Source organism: Leuciscus leuciscus, assembly GCF_965113295.1.
Source record: "Leuciscus leuciscus genome assembly, chromosome: 9".
Lineage (NCBI taxonomy): Eukaryota > Metazoa > Chordata > Actinopteri > Cypriniformes > Leuciscidae > Leuciscus > Leuciscus leuciscus.
Genome location: NC_138733.1, coordinates 23,845,373 through 23,868,405, shown reverse-complemented (window position 1 = coordinate 23,868,405; position 23,033 = coordinate 23,845,373). Strand labels below are relative to the sequence as shown.

General features: G+C 39.3%; 1 protein-coding gene across 3 annotated transcripts in view; it reads right to left on the bottom strand.

Moving 5' to 3' along the window:
* Positions 1 to 3,908: 3,908 nt before the first annotated feature.
* nrip1a (nuclear receptor interacting protein 1a) overlaps positions 3,909 to 23,033 on the bottom strand; it is a 35,176-nt gene continuing 16,051 nt past the window's right edge. The window contains exons 1-2 of one of the 3 annotated variants that reach the window (XM_082179430.1): positions 14,983 to 16,169; positions 3,909 to 9,449 (exon numbers count right to left, since the gene is read on the bottom strand). In XM_082179430.1, the coding sequence (XP_082035556.1) occupies positions 5,884 to 9,120 (3,237 nt within the window). In that variant the 5' untranslated portion in view covers positions 9,121 to 9,449; positions 14,983 to 16,169 and the 3' untranslated portion in view covers positions 3,909 to 5,883. Of the gene's footprint in view, positions 9,450 to 12,517; positions 14,949 to 14,982; positions 16,170 to 23,033 lie in introns of those variants that run through there. The other 2 variants (XM_082179431.1, XM_082179429.1) reach the window with 2 other exon arrangements.

Here is a 23,033-nt window from a genome sequence, read left to right as displayed (position 1 = left end):
ATGAATGATCAACGCATGTTCTATCACTACTAACCACTAGAGAGCGCAACTCGTCCATAAATTCATGGCACACCTTTCTGCTATTACCATTGTACATTACAGGCGATTTATTACTAGCTATGTTTAATGACTAGTGGGTAGAGGTCCCTTTAAGTGTCTTTCAGACAAATTGTGAAATATTTCACTTTTAGGGTAAGATTGAACTTATAACCGTATAATAAGTCTGTGATGATTTGTCAAATACAATGTCCTGGACAAACATCTGTAATATTCTAAAGTGTTTCTCTGAAGTTAACTATGGATGGAGGTGGTATAGTATTGATGCCTTGGCACAGTTAAAAGACAGTAGTGTGAAGAAGAGGCCTGACATGCTGTGATGAATGCAGACATTGTTACTCTCCCGTGTGTGTGCATGCAACTGGAAAACTCTTCCCACAGTGTCCTGCTTGACATTAAGCAGAATCAGTCAGCTGTGACCTTACTCTGCCCTCAGAGTCCTGAGCCTTTTACCAAACAACAGCCTGTACTTTGATTAAAGGGTGGTCCGTCCAAGTATGTCTGGTTTCACCCCCTTGTAAGCAAATATCTGTGGGACGAGTCTGAAAGGCCTTTGTTGTCAAAGACGAGACATTCTCTGTCATAGAGATGAGTCACAGTCATAGTGTTTTGACCTCAGAAAATCAATAAAACAAAATGGTACACTCTATAACTAATGCATGAGGAAATTAATAAAATAAAATTCTAAATAAATATTTTAATAAAATAATTAAAAATGCATTTAAATTAATTTCAACATTAATTTTTTTAAAATATATTTTATGCTCATGAATGATTAATAAAGATTATAAACAAATCAATGTAATGTAAACATTTATTTTCTTACTCACATCTGTGTTCTTAAATTATTGTTAATGTTAAGCACCATTGTGTAAGAAATATTCTATATAAACCAACTTGCCTACATGCATAAATACAGATTATTTCAAGCCTATTAAATGAATTTATGCTATTTGCACACATTCACATGTATGGCATCCGATTTGATAAGTTAACCTGACTGTTTATCAAAGCTCTGTTTTTTTATTCCGTGACCCTTTGTAAGTGCATGACCACTGTACCGCAGACCGAGACATCAAAGCCAGTGTTCTCTGTGCGCCATTTCCACCCCCCTCTGTGTTCTCTGACAAACGAATAGTTGTCAAGCTCCAAAACTTGACCTCGGTCTTGGTCTCAGACTTATTTGTTTAATTTCTGTTCCTTTTTTTTTGTAGTCAAGGCAAGCAAGAGGTTATTGTCAGTTCAAGCCTGACAAACATCTATGCTGGGAAGGGTTCGCTGCCAGACTAAAGGTTATGAGAAGTTGAAGGAAAGGGTAATCTTTGGAAGATCAAATAAAGTGGAAGTCAGAGGAGGAGAATGTGTACAGTGTCACACAGTCTGCCTTTTCCTCAGCAAACAAAACCCCACTGTTCCACTTTCTGTCCTAGTCACATGCACACGTACCATCTCTGAGGTTTTTTTTAACCTCTGCTGCCCTTTTGAACTCCTCAGACCATCTAGTTAAAGCAAGCTATTGCAACCATTCAAGGTTAGTTATTTCCCTTTTACCAGAAGAACAATGTATACCGGGAGAGCATCAAATCCTGCTGTGTTTGACTCACTGTGGATGTTCAGATGTCAGATGGTTTACACAATCGTGTGTGTGTGTGTGTGTGTGTGTGTGTGTGTGTGTGTGTGTGTGTGTGTGTGTGTGTGTGTGTGTGTGTGTGTGTGTGTGTGTGTGTGTGTGTGTGTGTGTGTGTGTGTGTGTGTGTGTGTGTGTGTGTGTGTGTATATAAGTCAAGTCAAGTCAAGTATATTTGTATAGTGCTTTTCACAATACAGATTGTATCAAAGCAGCTTCACAGTATTAAATTAAAATAATACAACAAAGTTTGTTTCAAATTGATAAAATTAAATTAAATATCCCCAAAATATCCCCATATATATATGGATGTGTGTGTGTGTGTATATGTATATGTATATATATATGGATGTGTGTGTGTGTGTGTGTGTGTGTGTGTGTGTGTGTGTGTGTGTGTGTGTGTGTGTGTGTGTGTGTGTGTGTGTGTGTGTGTGTGTGTGTGTGTGTGTGTGTGTGTGTGTGTATTTGTACAACTGTTTTTTGCGAGGACCAGATTGAGGTTTAGACCACCAAAGTGAGGACATATACAGTAAAGTGAGGACATTTTGCCTGGTCCTCACTGTCTGAGACCCCTTTAAAGCCCTGATTAAATGTGCAAAACAAGCATTAAATTGTGTGTGTATGTGTGCGTGTGTGTGCATCTTTTTACACTTGGTCTAAAAAAGGCTGAAAGCCCTCAGATAAAAGTTACTTACATCTTATGTGATGTTATTCTCTGCAGTTCATTTCTGCACTCTCTCTCTCCTCAAAGTAATCTGGCATATCTAATGTGAGATATATGTTCATGTCATTTTCATAGGCATAACTGGGTCACATGAAATCTCTTTGACTTTTCTGTTTGATCAAACATGGAATATGCATGATCACACACACACACACACACATTTCCTTGTTATGAATCACAAAATAAGCCACATGAGGAGATATGAGGAAATGAGATAAATTTCACTGCTAAATTTAGTCGTAGTACAGATGGAGGCACATAGACGCATACTGCAAAGTCCTGTGCTTAAGGTTACAAGGCCTGTTTAAGTGGAGACTTCAGGAATAAGGGGCATGAATGGGCTGTAAATGAGCCAAGAAGTCATATTCCATGCGAGAAGTTCAGAGAGCCATAAATTGCAGGTATGATTTAGAATCACCCGCTTAAGCACAAGGGGCATTAGCTATCATCAGCCAAGCACAGCATACTTTTTATGTACTGTTCCACATCGGGGGATTCATGCCAACTGTGCAACTTTCTTTGATCCATCAAAAATGCACGCAAGCTCTTGTCCAATTACAAGGAAGAGGATCTGTAAAAGAAACTCAGCAGGAATGTGAAGAGTGTCCTCCACTTAATCAGTGGCGCCGCTTCTTTACTGACCCTCCCGACATCACTTTCCAGTTGTTCAGAGCTTTATCATCCCTTCCTTTACAGGCAAAATGATGCCATTTATTACGCTTTTTAACATTCAAAACCAAATCGGTTAGTATAACCTGAAACTCCAAAAGCATTTTTTTTTTTTACTCATGTACAGCACAAACCGCTTTTTGCTTTAAGTTAATCCCATCAGCTCTCACTTCAGCCACCCCCTACCCCCTCACTTTGACACATAAAAGGAGGTATAGGCCTACATTATATGACCTAGTTTTGGAGGAAAACATAAATGAAAGCTCATATTCAAAAACAGGCATGTGTGCTTCTCCCAGCTTTGAGCATTAAAACCCCTCATGCTCTGCTACCTGTCAACAAAATATGCATGTCATTTTTGAGCTTTTAAAAACTTAAGTATTTAGATATGAGAGCAGAAGGTGAGGGAATAGGATTTCTCTCCTCCGTTTCCTGAGAAAAAGCAACCCTGTAGGCCCGAGGCAGGTTGCTCTTTGTTGCAGAGTGTCCCTTTCTTCCAGAATACCTTTTTACAGTCCACTGATCTGTCTTGATGTTGGCCCCAGTGATGCACGAGGTCATCTCTGTCCTATCACTTCCACTCACATCTATGTATGTCACTGCAACCGGCAGGAATTAAGGTCATGACTCAGGGCCCAGCAGATAAAATTTAGGTCACAGCAAAGTTTAGTCAGCCAAAGACAAGGTTTTTATGTACAACAAACATACTCTTAACGAATTCCTCCTAACTTACTTTTTGCATGTATGATCACTGTTTTTATGCAGGCAGGGGTCAAGCACAGGTCTAGAGACATAAATTATGACAATATAGTAAGAAAAAAAAGCTCTTAACAAGACAAACGACAGTTTATTCTGATTGTGCATTTCAGAACTTTATTCAAAATCTGTGCAAGTAAACACCCAAATGAAATGTATTTTTAGAAATAATGATACACAATAATACTCAAATGTATTGCAGTTAGCCTGCATCAAAACAATATTTTAAAACCAATAGAAGTCTTTGAAGCATCAGTGTAATCCATCTTTGTACTGTACAGTACGGAACTTGATTGTTTACCTGTTTGTTTGGTTTTCTCCTTGTAAAAAATAAAATTGAGTAAAAACAAAATAAATATCTTCATATGCACATTTGTTTCAAAAGTTCAAACATTTTGCCCAGCGGTCTATTTCTCATGACAAACATACAGATCACATTTTTTATGTATTGGGCTCCATGAAAAATATACAAATATATATATATATATATATATATATATATATATATATATATATATATATATATATATATATATATATATATATATGCTTAAGACTTTGAATTTCCCCATGTCCAGTAATACATAGGAACCTTCTCATGCATCTGCATGCAACAGGCAGCAGTGTACTCTTAAATATCTGACATAACACAAAATTTTGCAGAACAGATTATCATAGTTTAATCAGGAGACACATGCAAAAGAAGGACAAAAAAATCATCCTCTAAAGTACATATTCACATGGCATTTACTTTGAAGTCTCTTTAAGAAATTTCAAAACTAAAATGCTTTTCATTCATACAAAATAGCTGTCTTTCATAAAGATTATGCTATGTACATAAATATAGTTTATAACGAGTCTTTAAATTGATGAAAAACAACATGTCAAATGTAAGACTGCAAAACATCACATGAGCAAACATTTTTGTGGGAATGGCCTTAATATCACAAACACTCCCTTTATTAGATCAACGTGTCTATTAACATGACAGACAGCTGAGATTGGGCTGATTTGTCTCAAGTCGATGCAACAATCTCTTGCATAATAGAACAACATTTTATGACATGCTAATACCAAGACCTGTTCATAAAATACACAAATACAAAACATATGAGGGGAAAAAAGCAGTCATTTGAAGTAACTCTTGTGATTTTCATTCATCATCTTCTAGAGTATTGTAAAAACCCAATGCTGTCTTGACAGGTAAATGCTGAGAATGCAGAAGAATATAGCACATCACAACATTGTTTTCAATGGGAGAAAGAGATAAATTAAAGAGGAGATTGATAAAGTATACACACTTCACATACCATATAGATATCAAGACACCATGTTTTAATACTGATGGATTCATATTCCATATTATCCAAACATGAAGATATACAGCTTTAAAACTGCTGTTAGTTTAACCAAACAATACAGAACCAATTAGAGATGCCTATCTTTTTTTTAAAGGCCGATTTCATTTACTTCAATGTATAAATACGGTGACAAGCCTTTAAAGCCTTCCAGGCATAGACAAAAGTAACAATACATAGTTATTTCTTCGTTTCAGCATGGTAAATTGAAGAATATTCACTAACAACTGCTGAGGCACAATCTGTTTATACAGATTGTCATGTGCATTGTTGCATCATAACTCACTGCCTGAGGCCAAAAGTCTAACCATGTGTGGAAAACAGAGTGGGAACTGATATTGTTACGAATACATGAGGGCAAATCTGTCACACACCTTTCATAGAAAACGTATTTCCTTTGCTGCTTAGAATGTAAGAAAGAAATCAGCCAGAAAGCAGTGCTTATAAATATTCAAATGAACTTTGGTTTCATGGTCTTTTTGTGAACTAAATGACATGTAATTCAAGTGAAAAATGTGTGATGCCTCAATAGAAACAAAAGTAGCAATCGGGTAAGTTGAGAGAATAAACACATTTCTAGTTCAAGCACAGATACTGGTTCACAAACTCAAAACTAGTACTTTTTTCAATGACCCGTTTAGCCGTGGTGAGTCACAACTAAGTGTTCCAAGGTAATTCTGTGAATTTTTGTTTCAAAGTTCAAAGGCCTCAGTATTACCTGACGACTCGTTTTTGACCTTTGTCTGCATTTGTCTCGAGCCTGCCTCCAGTCCCTCCCCCTCTTTAACCAGTTGTGCATTGCTCCTTTGGAGCATATAATACAAAATAGGGTTAGTCTTGGTAAACCGAGGTGAGTCTAGCCCATACTTTTGTGTTTGATCATCTCCATTAACCATCCTTGCAGGGCCGTTCAAATCCTTTATGATACTGTAATCGATTTTTGACCTTGCAGGCTCCTGCTGTGTAATATGGGGAGATTCTTGCCTATGAACGTTTGCTTTTTTAGAAGATGCATTGCTGGGGCTCAGGCTCTGGTGAAAGTTTTGAAGCTCACCTTCATTACATGGTTGCTTGATTGTATTCCCATTCAGCACAGCATGTGATGGTGAACTGAATGTACCCCTGGGCTGAGACAATTCCTTCAAGCAGTTGTCTGAAAGAAGCAGCTGCTTTAGAACATTGAAACTTCGGTTTTCATTAGACTCATTTGGTGGAAATTTAGCTGGTGGACTGTCTGCCTCTGGGGGGCTAGATGGGTCTCTGGCCTCTCTTGTCTCTCTGGTCTCTAGATGTCCAGCAGCAAAACAACCACTGTCGTCTTCTTTTATGATACCAGAATGCTCCAAATCCCTGGCATGGTGACTCGAGGAGTTATGATATTCTAGTTCTACCGAAAATTTCCGCTTCTTTGGGATTGTTGGTCCCTGGGTTTCAAATGATTCTTCTTTGACACAACCCCTGTTTAGGTCCTCTAACTTGTTTGGCTGAAGGGTTTTGTTGGGTCGTTTCTTTAGGAGATGACAGAGAAGACCATCTCTGGTGGAAGCCCCTGGGGACAGTGGTTCTTGCTTGATGTTTTCGTGAGAATGATAACTGGTGCTTTTTCTAGGCTCCAACCCTGAATTCTGGCATTGCTTTGATATTTTGTTATGGTCATACGTATGACCCTCATCAACTGGCTCAGTTTTTATTGTAATATCCAAAGGAGGACCATTTGCTTGGCCTATTGCCTGATGTGTTCGTTTTTCCAAAGAATTGGTCTTGCCATGTTCTCGTTTTCGTTTACTGCCTACCTTTTCATTCTGAGGAGCATTTCCCAGAAGAAGCTGAAGAACTGTACGTCTTTCAAGCAGATTCTCAATTTCTGAGACATGCTGTGCTGCTTCGGGCGCAGTTGAGGTTTTTGCCTTGGCCTCTTCCCACAGTGGGTTATTACTCTGAATTGGCGCAGTGAGTCTTTCAAGTAAAGTTGGAGGATGGTTAACTTTCAGCTCTTGGGTCATGAGTTTGATAGGGGGTAAAGTTGCCTTCGCTGGAGGAGAAATGTCAGGGTTTTGTTTTCCACACTGAGCTAAATTCTGTAACAGTTTACTAGCACTAAAGGCAGGTTCTTTTACTCTTACATCACTTGTGGATTGTTTTGCTTTACAAAGATCCAAGGGGACAGACTGAGAATGGGGAGACCCATAAAGTGTATATGGAGATGCACTGCTGTTGGAGTCTCGGCTTTGGGTGTACGTTGGCAAAAGTTTGGGACTTCTACAACTCAATCCACAGTGGCCACTAAGTTCACTTGTGTCTTTACACCTAGCTGTACTGAAAACACTCTGGCTACTTGTAGATGCACTAGTGACCTTAGGGATTACATCATGCAGCAAATCTGGATTATCCAGACCTTTGTTTGCTCTCTCGTTATTTTTGTGATCCAAGAGCAACTGTAATAGAGTGACCTTGTGATGAGGTTTCATCTCTGGACATGGTTCCACTTTGACAGGTGGACTCTCAGGCTTCCACCTATTTAATGAAGACTCTGGGATTCTGTCCAGTACAGGTGAGGACGAAGTAGATACTGGTGTTTGTAAATTTGTTCTGCTCTTTAAAGAAAGATCAATAGGAGAGCAACTAGAGTAAGTGCTTTCAGCATCACTGCTGTCTTTTGTGAGACTGCTGTCAGGGTTTGAGTGCTCGCTGTCTGAAAAAAGCGGAGAGGCCAGAGTGCCAAGGGTACAGAGGTCATCTTTCAAGTGACCCTGTCCATTAATTCGTTGTGAGGTGTTGTGACTGTTGAGAAGCTGAAGTAGGAGACTGCTGCAGTTCTGTGACGGTCTGCCTTGTTTCTCAAAAGGTCGACGCTCTCTAAAGCGATGTCCTGTCCGCATGGAACCTTCTGTCCTTCTTTGCCCTGAAGTTAGGCTTGGACTCTGTCTGCTGGAGTTTGTTGACAACAGTTGTGAAGAAGGTATTCCGTTCTTGGTGTGTAAGAGGCTTAGTCCATGAGTCTGGCCGGAAGTTGTAGTTTGTTTATCTTGTGTCTGCTGTGTGGCCATGGCTGATAGTCTTTCACTAGCTGATCGTCCAGAGAGTTGGGTTTTAAGGGCATGTTCTCGAGAGTACTGTTGCAGGTGGGCCTCACTGGAGAGCAAAAGAGCCAATTGACTACATGCCACACTTGGTTTGGGTGATGGAGCGGGGCTGGATCTGATATTTACCAGGTTTGCCACGGCTTTTAGGCGCTCGGTACAAGATAGAGACTCGGGAGATGGGGAGGGAGTACTGTTCCGCATTGCCTTAGGGGATTCTGAAAAGCTTTCCTGGCTAGACCGTCGACGTTGATAAGGCACACTGTTGCTGTGATTCTGCATTTTGCTCTTGCTCACTAACCCTTTGAGGTGGCTCAAGGCAGGTCTGTGACAAGGCACATCTGCACTGTCCTCTTGTGCAGGCTTGCTTATCTGGCAGGGGGTGTCCGGTGGCCTCAAGCCTTGGATAATCTGCTGTGGCAGGGTTACGTTTTGAAGTCGAGAACTGAAAGACTGCAGCAAACTAGCTAGAAGTGTACTTTCTCCTTTATCCTGGGAGGAGCCATTCTGGCCGCTGTGGTGGTCTTCACTTTGCCCGTTCAGTGAAACGGAGGGTGCTGTTCTCCGTGGAGTCTCACTCTCTGTCCAAGCCTCTGAGTTGAGTAGACGAGCCTTTCGGAGGTGCTGTGAGGCTCCACAGTGGGAATTTGTTCGGTTCTGCTCCTGTCGAGTGCCATTAGGCTGTGCATGCTCTGTCCCGCCGTCCTTATTCTTCTGCTCTTGGCTTCCACTCTGTGTTGCTGCCGCACCCTGTCCTCCTGCTACCTGATGCATGAGTAAACCTTCCAGATATGTTAATACAGCAGAATCCTGGTGTGTTTCAGGGCCAGGCTCTTCCCCATGAGTCATGTTCAATACTATAGTCCTTTGTATGGTTGGCCACTACAATAGAGGGGAAAATCGTTCTGTTATGTTCTACCAAGAGACCTTACCGTTTTTAGCTTCCAAACCTTGTTTTTTAGGTAAAAGTAAGGCCTAATGTAGATTCACAAGCCATTCCCCCATACAGGAGGCAAGACTATTGTTTATAATCATGTTTGCCATTGTTAAGAAAAGTACAGGACTGTAATGCAGTCAAGTCTTGCGGGATTCCATGGCACTGGTTCTGTACTTCAAAGCTCCAGGGTTGTGAATAAAATCACTGCCACATCTGTCCACAAGGTCAGTTGGTGACGGTCCTGAACAAAAGAGAGAAACATGAACTATTAATATTATTAGCTTAATTTTGCATTCCACACATTACTGTATTCAACAAAGCAAATTCATCTAATCTTTAAGAAGCAGAATCATATTTAACATGTCATATGTTGATAAGTTTTAGAGGCAAAAGACACTGTAAATGTGATTAAACAGCAAGTTATTTCAGATGAAACGTGAAAATGATCAAACAAGCAAGGCCAAAAAATCTAAATACAAGTGTTTTGACAGCCATTTCACATGCAAAAAGTCATAACCAAAGATGGACCTTTTCATATAATAAAAGATTCACTCAAGACTCATTCTCTCCTATGACAGCAATTACAATCTGTTTCTTGCCTGAGTTTCTTTTTTTCCTTCTCCAGACTCTTAAGCAGTAGGAATTAGCTTGCCGAATCTCATTAAAACTGAATACACAGGACTTAAAAGAATACTTGATTGATTTGACAGATATTAGGTAAAAAATAAAGCAGAGTATCCTGAAGAGGATTAAATGTTTTGACAGAATTCTTGCCAAGATAGATCCACAGAACTGCCAGTTGAGAACTCAATTCCGTGCAAGACAACCACAGACAGCTAACAGGTACTTTGGAATGGTGTTTCCATATCATCTATAATGACTGGCAGGTTAAAAAATTAAACTGAGATAAAAGCAAAAATTCCACAGAAAGTGGAATTATTATTTTTTTTAAAACTCTGTTTTAGGCTATATCTCTTATTGCTGATTTGCAGCAAACATTTACTACATGTTGCTGGCTGCTTTGACAGACATAGGTTAAATCGCTTAAAGGTTTTAAGAAATGGCTAAAGTTCCTTGCGATCATCATCAGACACATGTGTAATGTATCTCTCTCTCTCACCCTCTATGCAGTCAGTGTCAGTGCCCGGAGAAGGAACACCCACATAATCCAGCCTAGTCCTTCACTTCCATGTTACCACAGTTGCTCTCACTACATCTCAAAATATACCACCCCTGGATCACACAGTGCCATTGGCTCTGTAGAATGATGCATTTATTGTGTATATGCGCAAGCCTGCTAAACACTATACTCACCACACAACTCACTGAAGTACAGTGAAAGTCACACACAAGCCTCTTGGTGCACCAGTACCACAATTATGTCTATACATAAGAAATTGAAAACATAATTTGAGATTGAACTGTAAGCACTTAATCATGGAATACACACAAGGCTGACTTTGTCAGTGTTCTATGATCAGAGTGAAGGTCAATGGCTACGGTTGATTTGTTCTGCTAATAATTGGCACCTCTGGTTGTTCTACTTTGGCTGACAGGGAGTGGAGAGTACGGGATGACCTTATCAAGCTATCGGTCAAAGAGATGTCAGAGTGACAGGCCCGAGAAACTCCTGTGCCACCAAACTAATTACCTCTAATTTGGAATAAAGCTACTGCTAGAGACAAATTAGGCCATCCTTAAAAATATTTTGGTTTGCAGTAAAAAAAAAAAAAAGTACAATTTTGGTCATGGTGATTACATAGGTATGAATTTAAACAAATTTGCATATCGTGACATCACTGACTGGGTCTTCAACTAGACTAGAAGGGATGGGAAAAGATATGGGCACAGTTTTTCAAGAACTTCGTGCCAAGTTAAAGCGTTGTCGAGATGTTTTAATGCATTTTTTAGATGTATTATGGTGCCCGAACCCGTATGACTTTGAACGGTGACCGCGAACATTTTATTTACTGCAGCCGCAGCCATCATTACCAAGCGCGAACCATTGACACGGACAGTGAATGAAACGAAGCGAACGTACAGGCCATAGTGTGACATGCGTAAAGCAATGGTGTAAACATAATCATAGATGACGCCACAGGTTTTTATTTAAAAGAAAGAACGTAGCCTACGTTTGTATGTAGGCCTAGACAATTTATATTCACAATACTTACTAAAATATAATTCATATTATTTTATTGCATTTGTATTAGATGTTTGAAGAGTTAAAAAAAAAAATCGGTTGGTCTTAACGCAAGTTTACAACCGGCAAAATTAAATAATTGAATCGGTCCTAAATTGAAAGGGTCGGTCGGGTTACGGCAAACAAGAATATTTTTAAAGGATGGCCTTACTGAATGTAGCCTACGTCTTAGTAAGACATTTTCAGCTATTTGGTAATGGTATGGGATAATACTATTTGTCAAAGAAATAGTTAAGGAATTTCATAAAAAAAAATTGGTTGGAAGCTGAATCAGACTGTGAAAATTAAAGTTTTGTCTCCTCCTGACCAAGCGTCATATCTAATGTGTCAAAGACTGGAAGAGGGTAATTGATTTGGGCCAACAACAACAACACTTCGTCCTATACTTCTGTCAATAGGCCACTGTTGTCCTAATCCAATGAAAAGAAGAAACACAATACTGACAACTCCTCCACTCTGTTAAACAGATAAACAATTATTTTACCACACTTATCTCATCTCTAAAGAGAAATCTTTATTGAAATCAGATTTTTTTTTAAAACAGATTCTGTAACAACTTTCAAATCAAAGCTTTGCAAAGATTAGAACCAGCCATTTTATGACAGCTGTGAACTACAGAATAACTGTGTAAGAAGCGATTGTAGTAGCCTCTCTTAAAACCTAGTTATATATGAGTCCGTTCACTCAGTTCTATTCAGGGGTTTTTTCATCACAATATTATCACCATCAGTGCAGGGAGAAGACGCTCCTGAATGAGTAACCTGAGTAATAAAAATCCCTTTAAAATGAGTGGCCTGATATAAATGGAGAGGATCTGATATCTGGACAGGATCCCTCATTCCTCAATTGCAAGTTTGGAAGATTAATTGACCCCCAAAAAAATACCAGATCATAAATTACATCCACAGTCCAGAAACTGTAATCCATTTAGGCTATTTAAAATGCATGATGAGGCAAAAAGAGCAAAACCTGCTGCATGCCCTGTTTGAAGTCAAGGTCATTTACTCCGCCGGGGCTGTTTGAGTTGATGCAACAGCTGGCATCCATACAAAGCATTAGGTCCTAATAAAAAGCGACAAAGCTGCCCTTGCGATGTGCGTTCGTACCTGGCGTCTAGCTGATGTGTTCTCGAAATAAAAAGGAATCTCAGACATAGTTGTGCCACTGCAACTGCTAAGTTGTTGTTATCCTCTGGTTGCACACGTAGGCACAAAAGCCTGTGGAACTACAACAACACATTCCTAAGATAGCGTTGGGTGACTCAGTCAATCAGGGCCATGCATCATTCAAACTAGGTCACTGTGACCTACTTACAAACAAGCATTATGGGCATCATGCATTGACATTTCCCAGCTGGGGCACACCCCTTTAGTTAAGGCTTTGCCAAGTGCAATCTCTGACTCCTAGTAAAGCATGGTCTGACCTACATTATGACGACCCTATGATGAGCTACCCTTTCACATGGGCAAGCACGGGGCAATATCAGCATGTTTTAGCCAAGCAGAAGGAACCCTTTCCCAAGTAGACGGCAGAAATATATACAGGGGCCCCTGCGTGTACCGTCAAAAGACTCCAAACATAATTCCAGAGTCCTGACACAAGTAATAGTCTTGACCTTAGACTTGTAGATTTATGATGGCAGCATAACGTTAACAGGAACACTTAGAGAAGACTAAGCTGGTTCATCTTCGACTACAGAATAACATGTATCTTTGTCGGTTCTCTTTCAGCCCAAAAACAAATGGCACACTGAAGTGATACCAAGTGCGCTAAAGCTTGTCAAGGAAAAATTTAATTACTGCCCACAACCAGGAAATGAGAACAAACAAAATATTTGTACTCTTAAATTGCTTCGGTAAATGGCCCAGTTTCCGGGGTTGGAAATTACTTGAGGAACGTGAGCATGGGAATCAGTTTGTCTGAAAAAAAAAAAAAAAAAACAGATAATAAAAATACCAAAAATCACTTTGAGTACTTTACTGGAAGTTTTTGGCTGTGTGAACTTGTACCCGGCCTCCAGAAAGCTGTGACCTTTTTTAGGCTTCACATAGAGGAAAAATCTAATTTGCATTCGGAGACATTGTGAGAAAAAGTCAGATAGAAACTAATAGCTACACAGCGAGAGCCCATGGCCCTTTAAAAGTCACCCTTCGCCTTAACTCAAGAGATCATGTTTATCAGGATCATAGTTTATGCCAGTCATTATGTAAACAGCTCTGACCAAGTATAGCAATTGACTGCCAGTACTGCAACGTGCAACTGTACTTGCAAAACCAAACACAAGAAGTTCATATGACAAAATAAACAAAAGTCACATGGTGCGGACTAAAGTGCAATATATCAGTGGTCTGAAAGTCCAAATCGAGAGGGAACCAAAGAACCCTTTTATTAATAAAATAAAAATACACTGCACAGTTGCCTTAAGGGTCAGATGAAGGGACAGCATGTGCGTCATGAACCTCATGTCATCTGTTTGAGTCTTTAGAGATAACTAAGCAATGTTCTCATCCAAAACAGACAGCTTCCACTTTTTCCAGGATGTGATCTCATTACAAGTTACTGGCAGTACAGGTTATATTTCAGGCACGATGGGCCTAATCCAGTGGTTCTCAAACTTTTTGTCTCTAAGGCCCCCCATTGTCCACAACAATCGATGGCCCCATGGTTTTTCCAGTTATTTGTGATTTACTGGATAACAATTTTAAAAATATATTTCCATCGTCCCAAAGTCCATGGGTTTCTTTAATTGCTTTTTGGTTAAATGCCTGAAATAAGGTTTTTGGTTTACAAGCTAAATATATTTTCATGTTTATTCAAAAATGTAAAATACATCAGTAATATCCCCCTCATTATTTTTTTTCCAGCTTTTTCTTGTCTTGAAAAAGGCTATGGTGACTTAATTTGACAATATATTTGCGCTCCTGTAAACTATTCAACTCAAACTTTACAACTTGTAGACTTTAAATAAATATTAAAAGAGCTGTCATAGGCTTAGTGGTGGTGATGCTGAAGTCATGCGACCCCAGAGTTAGTTCGTTTATAGCCTAACTTCAGCTTTTTACTTCCAGTGATGGCATCAAGGCTTCAAAATGTATTCAATTTTATCTTGATGAACAAAATGTGCAAAAATCCTAAACTTTTGTTGTTCACAGAGCTTATTTTCTGCAATAATCCAAAAGCCAGTGGGGAAAAAATCGTGTTGTTTTGTCGAGGGAACCAGGGTGATGCAAACTTTTGGGTTGGCCTACAAAATTATGTCATTACAGCAGCTCTCTATGAAGATACTGATATGGCTAGAGACTTCATGATGTTAAACATATTTGACTGATTTCTTTGTGCAACTATTTAAATGAGGAGGGGGTACTACATGCAAGTTAATTTCCAACAACCTAAAACCATGGAAACATTTTAAACTTTTCACACAAATTAATATATAACAGCAGCAAAATAAGAAAATATGAAGTATTAAGACTCATCCACAACTTCAGAAAGCTCAAATTCATAAGGGTCCCAGCAATGAGGAAGAGATATTTCTGCCATGCACACACTCGTATACAATATACGATCTTACCTTCTTACGCAGCAGTGACACCAAGAACAGGTACAGTGTAGTAATCAATTTGCTCTGCAGGCTGTAAGGCTTTGTCTGAATACTAATACACCTCAACAACATCCTGCCCCTCTTTGCTCTCTCCTTCTGTCTCTCCCTTCTTCTTTCTTTGGGGTTGACACCCTTCAGTGCCCTAGCCCTGACCAGTGAAGGAGGGTGGCAGCGGCTTGTCCTCTAGGCAGATAACCAAGGCCACTAATCAAGTGTGCGAGCACCCGGGTGGGGGATTAGACGCTCGCTCTGAACAACTCAACACTGAAAGCAGCTAAGTGCGTGCACAACAAGGTCGCCATTAAACCTGTAGTAACCCCGTGGCTGGTCTCTCTCACTCTTTTTCTCGCCCACACACTCTTATGTGTGCCGCAACCACGCCGTTGGTGCTCAGTCACACAAAACAGGCTGACACACACAAGCAGCTCTCTTTATACACCCTCACGTACTCTCGCGTACACACAGAGCCACACGCCCACAGACGGCCCACTCTTTGCCGAATAGGGATAATTCATCATATTTTACAACTGACGGCTTTCTACCTCAGCTGAGTGATATTGCATCCTGGCAGCGTGACAGGAACAAGGCACCACCAGCCCTTCTGACAGCCTGCATTTTGTGTCTTAGAAGATGCTGCGCTCTGTCGCCGCACACTTGCTTTTATAGTGCAACAGCGCGTGTGGGTGAAGTGGAGGAGAGACTGGTCATGGCTTCTTGACTACAGTCGACTAAGAAAGCTAAGCCAAGCTGAAATGCTTCAGCAGACAAGACCTTTATGGCTTGAACTTGCCTTGCAGTGGTTAGTGATAGAATTTCCTCTTTTTCCCCTTTTTTATTAACAGAGGAAAATCTAACCAATGGCTTTCCAATGTGTGCAGCAAATGATCTGGAGAGAAAAGGGCTCATTTGGATCATTAGTCTGCTGCACATATGCTGTGAATTTCTCAAGGTGCTGGCATTAAGAAAAATACAGTCATTAGCCTAGTGTCTTAAAATACCAGCTGTTTTTTGCCATTTATGCACACACAACTATTTTTACTTTGGCAAACAAACAATATATTTTAAGGGTTTCGTTTTGTTTAGGCACAGTGCAAAGAAGAAAAAAAAACGCCAACCATGTAAAAAAAAAAAACAGTTTTAAGAAAAAATGAAGCCTGTTGCAACAGCAACATGCAGCAGGTATTTATAATTAAATATACAAGAAAAATAAGATAAAAAAAAAATGCTGATAACAGACAGATTATGGCTGATAACCAAGTATTCAGTTTGAACTTGAAAAAAATATGCATAAAAATAAGCCTGCTTTAAATATCCTAATCAGATTGATAATAATAATAGAATAAAAAAAGGTTAATATTCGAGGATAAGGTCACTGATACAAATAAAGCTGAAATAAGAGAATTTTTTATAAATATAATAAATTATAGAAAATCTGCCTTGGCAAAGTTCTAAAGTACTAAAAACGTAAATTAAAATTTAAAAATAAAAGCTAGTTCAAAATAATAAATACTATAATATTATAATATAGGCCTATATATTTTTTCAAAATGACAGATCCAAAAAATTGCCAGACTTTACTTTAAATGGTAAATAACTAACCAAAATGCATATGTTACATACACAGATAAAAATATATTTAATGCTGTTGTGCCTTAAATCTTATCTAATATATCTTTCTGCTGTATATAATTATATACCCCACCCAGGAGACCATTCTGAGCATAATGAGCATGATTACGAGCCTAGAAGAAGAAAAAAACAGATGTAAATGAGAGTGAGAGAATGAAAAATATCACTGCCTCTCCGTCTGAGAGCTGGGGATTAACACAAAATCTACCGTGCATGCACGTATCCGTGCAAGTGTGTTTGAGGATGCAGTGCCACCAGTCTACCCTTGACACATTGACATCAAGCTACTGTCATGTGACACTCTGTCATTGGCCACCTGGCAGATCCTCCACCTTCTCACGACCTCATCCTCCTGTGACCTGAGGCTCTGGGCACGGGCACGGCCCGTCAGGCCCCTCCCTCTGCTCCCCCTGCTGCGGGAAGGTCGAACAGGTCATCGTGTCCTCATCTGTAATCCGCTGCCATTCGTCAGCAGTGGAGGCCGGAGGAGGCAGCCTCGCTACGAGGGGAGAATGCCCAATTAGGCAGCTGTCACACAAAGCAGAGGCTGCAGAAAGAGAGTGAGAGAGGAGAGGGGGAGGCCGGGGGGAAAAAATCATCCCCTCCTGTTTGTGGAGAGGACAAGCAGCTGCGGGTGCCAATTACAGTGATATGTTAACCATTTCCACCCTAGAGCACAGGGAGAAGGGAACGGGGCTCTCTAACCCTTACTTTGTCTCCCGGTGGAATTCCTCTCGTGGGGTCTGTTTACAACCGCCGTCACATTCGGCTGAGGAACTTAACTCGAATCATAGCACCTCCACTGTTAATAGTACTTCGCTGGAAAAGCATCCCTATATAACTTTCGCATTTGTGTCCATCTCTGTTAATGAAACAGGAATGCATTTTGCAATAGTTCAAAGAGGTACTGCTACACATCTAGACAATGAAAACAAGGCTGTCAATGGAAGCGTCATGGCCATTCAAGCAGATTTTATTTCGAGTGGATATTCGATGCAACCAACCAGCCTCAACCTCACTCAACAATGGTTTCCCATGTTTTTCCATATAGCGAAAATAAATGGTGATCAAGTTCACACGTCATTTTAAAAATGTCATGTCAAATTAAATGTCACAATAGACAAATAATAATAATTAAATAAAAAATAAATCCTCAGAATCTTTCACCACCTCATTTTCATTTTAGTAATTTTAACTACCATCTACTTTCACAAAGAGCGGACTTTCAGGAGGTCGATTTTTTTAAAGGATTTTCTATAGGAAAATCTTTTGAGGTTCATTTCCATTCTTGGCACAGTTAGGCAAACATCCATTATATTAAAGATGCCTTAAGCAGTCAATTTTGTTGAACTGGATAATATAATGTAAAATAAAATCATACACTACCGTTCAAATGTTTGAGACTATTATGCTCACTAAGGCTGACTATATTTGATTAAAAATACAGTAAAAATAGTAACACTGTAAAATATTATTACATTTTAAGTTTTCTTTTTAATAATATAGTAAAACTAAACTTCATAAATCATTCTAAAATACTGATTTGAAACAGTTCAGTTCAAAAGAACAGCATTTATTTTAAATATAAATCTTTTGTAACATTACAAGTGTCTTTACTGTCACTTTTGATCAATTTTGTGGATTTTACTAAATAAAAATGTTAATAAAAATGTCCCTGACCCTAAACTTTTCAAATCTACTGTAAATCATGACAGTATTAATGTTTGGCATTCTGTTTGTGAACATCTATTTAAGCACCAGGTGAAAATAAATGTAAACTTGTACTTGAACATACTCTTGTTAACTAACTTCTGTTATTATAGATTAGAAATGACCCCAGTCTTTTTTATTGAATTCCTATGGGGGGTGGGGGGGGCAGCCCTTAATTAGGGGGGTTAAACTGTGCCGAACCCTTCAGACAGGTTATGCGGCACCAAAAGATACAACCCAAACTTAAACGCAAAAAGAGATAACACAGCTGCAAGCATAGCCTTTATCAAGACGAAGAGACCAAAGGGGACCATTTTCTTATCCTGCAACTTATTTAAAGACCTCAGGTTCCTCTTTTCTCTACTGTCACAATCTCCTCCTGTTTCACATGCCCCGGATAGAACAGGCAAGTACAGTTACCGAATGCTACAAGTTTAATCAGAGATGAATGAGGCGCTGGAAGGGAGAAGGAGCTGACTCGAGGCTGAATAATCGCTCCTCTTCTTAATTAAATGATTGAAGAAAAGCCAGCACATTAAAAGGAAGACAGTGCCTGGGTCCCCTGCCTTTTCCCTAGATGAGAGAGAAGTTATTAACACAGTAAAGTCTCTGCAGTCATCAGAACCAAACGCATAAGTCTAGAGGAAGGAGCAGAGAGTTTTCAAGGATGTGACCGGACAGAGTCAACCGTCAACTTAAGACAATGTAGACGAAGCAACTTCTTATAAGGCCAAACTTGAAACTGCAGCTATGACTGCAAAGTTTCGAAATGATTCAACTCAATATGTAACCAGTACATTGAATCAACGCAATACCAATGCTGTGGTATCTCTGATCTAAGCAATTCATTTAAACCCTTACAACCACGTTTCCTTTAAAAGCATGTCAACACACAATGTTATACTACTAGATAGGCAGTAAATCCTTTACATGCATTTCCATCAACATAAAAACAAACCACTATCTGCCATTTCATTTGGTCATATTTCCAAAGATCCAGGGGTTCATCAAATATGATGTAGGGAATTCTGTGAGGACTAAAAGCAGACACTGTGTTAGTGAAACTGGATTTGGATGTGTTAACAAGTTACATAAGCAGGTTTCTTTCATTTTCGTGTCATGGAGGTTCCATGAATAATACATTACCAACAATCTGCTAAATTAAAAAACTCATTCCTGCTTATATACCAACACTAGGAATGCCCTGGTACTCTTTAAAGTGCTTTGGAGTCTAATATAAATAACAATTCTATATGAACATGATAATAGTTCTGTAACCTACATACATTATATAGAAAAGTACCACAGTATTACCATCCCTGTACTATGGTATCGCCACACCACTTTTTAGGATAAATAATAACAAACCACTCTTAAATGAAATCATCATAAAGCCCAGGAAGTATGACCATATTAGCCCTGTTCTGTCAACACTGCATTGGCTCCCTATTAAACATTGTATACATTTTAAAATATTGCTGATTATTAACAAAGCACTAAATGGTTTAGCTCTCCAGTACTTGAGCGAGCTCTTAACGCATTATAGTCCTTCACGTCTACTGCGATCTCAAAATTCCGGCCAGTTGATAATACCTAGAATATCAAAATCGACTGCTGGCGGTAGATCCTTCTCCTATTTAGCACCAAAACTTTGGAACAGTCTTCCTACCATTGTCCGGGAAGCAGACACACTCTGTCAGTTCAAAGCTAGATTAAACACATCTCTTTGACCTAGCATACACATAACACATTATAGACTTCTATAATTCAATGTTAGGCTGCATAGATCAGGTCAGCCGGAACCAGGAACACTTCCCATAAATCCTGATGTACTCGTTACATCATAAGAAGAATGGCATCTACGCTAATTTTAGTGTTTTTGTTTATCCCAAGGTGTATCCAGGCCGTATCCAGATCTGATGAAGGACCTGCGCCTGGACCCGATGTCATAGCAGGGTGCTAAAGTGCCAACTAGTTTCTCCTTATGGAGGATCCTTTTACCACTCTACAGATAAAGCGTTGTCGGGAAAATTCGGTTTGCGTATCTACCCCGAAGTGATCAAATTCTGTATCAAAAATGTTAAGGCCAGACAAGTAGTTTTTTAAGGCTTGGTTTGTAGGGAATTACAAACCTGCGCACATATATTCAAACGCGCAGACCAATAGACTGAACTCGTAATACGCATGTGCACGCCATCAGCGTTCTCAAAGGTTTCGCGTTTAAAGTCTGTGTAGTTTCCTGTTAAAACGGTGTCGTGTTAGCGGCCCCTAAGTTAATAACTAATGATCGTTGCGACCGAAGTGAATCAATCAAATTAACTTTAGCTGGAAAATAACTTTATTCAAGAACTGCTATAAAGCCCAAACAATCTCTGTTACTTTAAACTATCCTTGTATCTCTGTAAAGCCGCTTTGGAACAATCTACATTGTTAAAAGCGCTATATAAATGAAGATGACTTGACTTGACTCAGGAAGCAGCAATACTTTTTCAGATCCTCATTGTAACTCGGCATCTAAAATGTGCGGTGGCTACCCACAGAGCAGCTCGCACTAAGCCTCCACAGCACATGGGCTTTTAATGTGTCTCTCCTGTGTTCCTGGCCTGCTTTCTTTACTACGGCCCGCTCCCGAAAGAGCTGACAGTACACTTTCCATCGGTTTGACTTAAATAATAATAAGCACTTTTGAAGGACTTGAAAAAGACAAAAGTAATGAACAACTCGAGAGAGGCAATCATTGTCCTGACACAGACGGATGGACATGGCAAGGCCTGTCAGTCCTACAGTTGCTAATTAGCAGAAATGAAGTTGGATTAAAAACTTAATGGGGAGGTGATAACAGTGCAAGACACAAAGATAAACGAGTCAGCAAACCTTTGACAGGCCTGTCTGTCTCTTTAAAAGTAATGTTTACACAGTTCTCCCTCCCTCTATCCCCTTGTCCTATTTTCTGTTTTGTTAGTTATTAATGAGTGTCAAACAGTAGCATAAACACTTACAAACGATAACATGTCCTTGGTCATGCCTGCCGCACTTCGATGTTCTGAACTTAGAAGGGTTGAATCAGAGTTTTTGGATAGGATGTCGATGATTGACACTTTGATGCTATGCTAATTGATAGCATTTATCATTTTTATGATAACTTAAAAGGATGGAAATCAGAGACAACTTCCTTGAGAGGGGTTTTAATGTGCTAAAGCATGCTTTGGCATGCTAATAGTAAGGGGTGTAGAACTTATTTAAAAAGTAGTGAGGGTATAATATAAATACTTAGCTTGCCGTATGAAAATGAATTAGATGATTAATTAGATAATTAGAATTAATACATTTTCTAAAGGCAATTAAGTTAGTGCTAGCCATGATACGATTACCATTTGTGCATTCATTCAACTGGGTGACAGAATTAGCTTCCAATTGGATTTAAAGATGTTATTTAAAGTAATCGGCTACTTCTTTCTACTGTGCCAAATCAAACTCTTAAAATGATTATTTTCTAGAAGTTGAGTCTACAATTCAAACTATTGTTATTGTCAGCTAAAACTTAATGTTTTTGGTAATTGAAATAAAGCTGAAATAAAATATAAATATTAAATGAAACGTTGACGTGATAAAATTACGAAATAAAAATTAAATAAAAATAAAATTTACGCTAAATAGAAATATAAAAAACTTCTATAAAATTATAAAAATGAAAAATACAAATAATTTAAAATATGAATAAACATTTTTATTAGTAATAATACTACTAAATAAATAAATGCTACTAATTTAAATAATACGAAAATTACACTGATTGGTCAGTGTACACAGGTGAACGCCCCTTAAGAAAGGCTTACGGTAGACGTGCTAAACCAGGCTAACAATATAAAGCTTCGTTCTGACTAGTCAGTTATGAAAATATGTTGTTTTGCACATCTTTATTTTGGGTAGATTATAAATATATCATAAGTGGTAATGCATCTACTTCCTATATTATATCACAATAGCATCTGTTTAGCAGAGAATGGAAGCGTATGTCATCTCAATCTCCTGAGTGCTCAGTACTGATCACATAAAAGAACTATAAAGGCTTGAAACAGCACAGAATTTAAAGGTGCATTAATTTCGGAGCCGAGTTTGAGATAACTCATACTTAAGTCAAATAAAAACCCGACATGACAAATGGTCCTACCGAGCGGCAGCCAGAGAACAGCATGTCTCAAGTTGTCTGCAAATGGGAGAGATGAGTAAAAACGGCTGAGCAAATGAGGCCCTGGCTGCGCTCACACAGAGCAAAGTGAACTGTTTACTCAGAGCACACAGGGGAAGATGACTCGCTCCCTCCCTTCCCCCACTCTCTTCCTCAGTAACACACTCTCTCGCTCTCTGTCTGTAGTGAGTGAATGTCAGAGGGTGAGTGTGCGTGACCTTGAGTCACGTCAGAAGCACAGCGAGGGTCGTGCTGCCTGCAGGCGTCCTTGAACTGCATCTGCAAGACAAACCCTTCAAAAATAAACCCTTCACGGTACCCTGATAGAAATCTCAAATATCCTGCCTTTCTTCAATGGCCGCCTGTGCTATCAGTCCCAGTGATGAAAAATTTCATAGAGCCGTGTACCTCTACCCTCACACCACAGCGACTCGCACAGTTATCTGCTGGTCTAGTCAAAGATATGATTTGCAATATGAAGGCAGTGCATTGT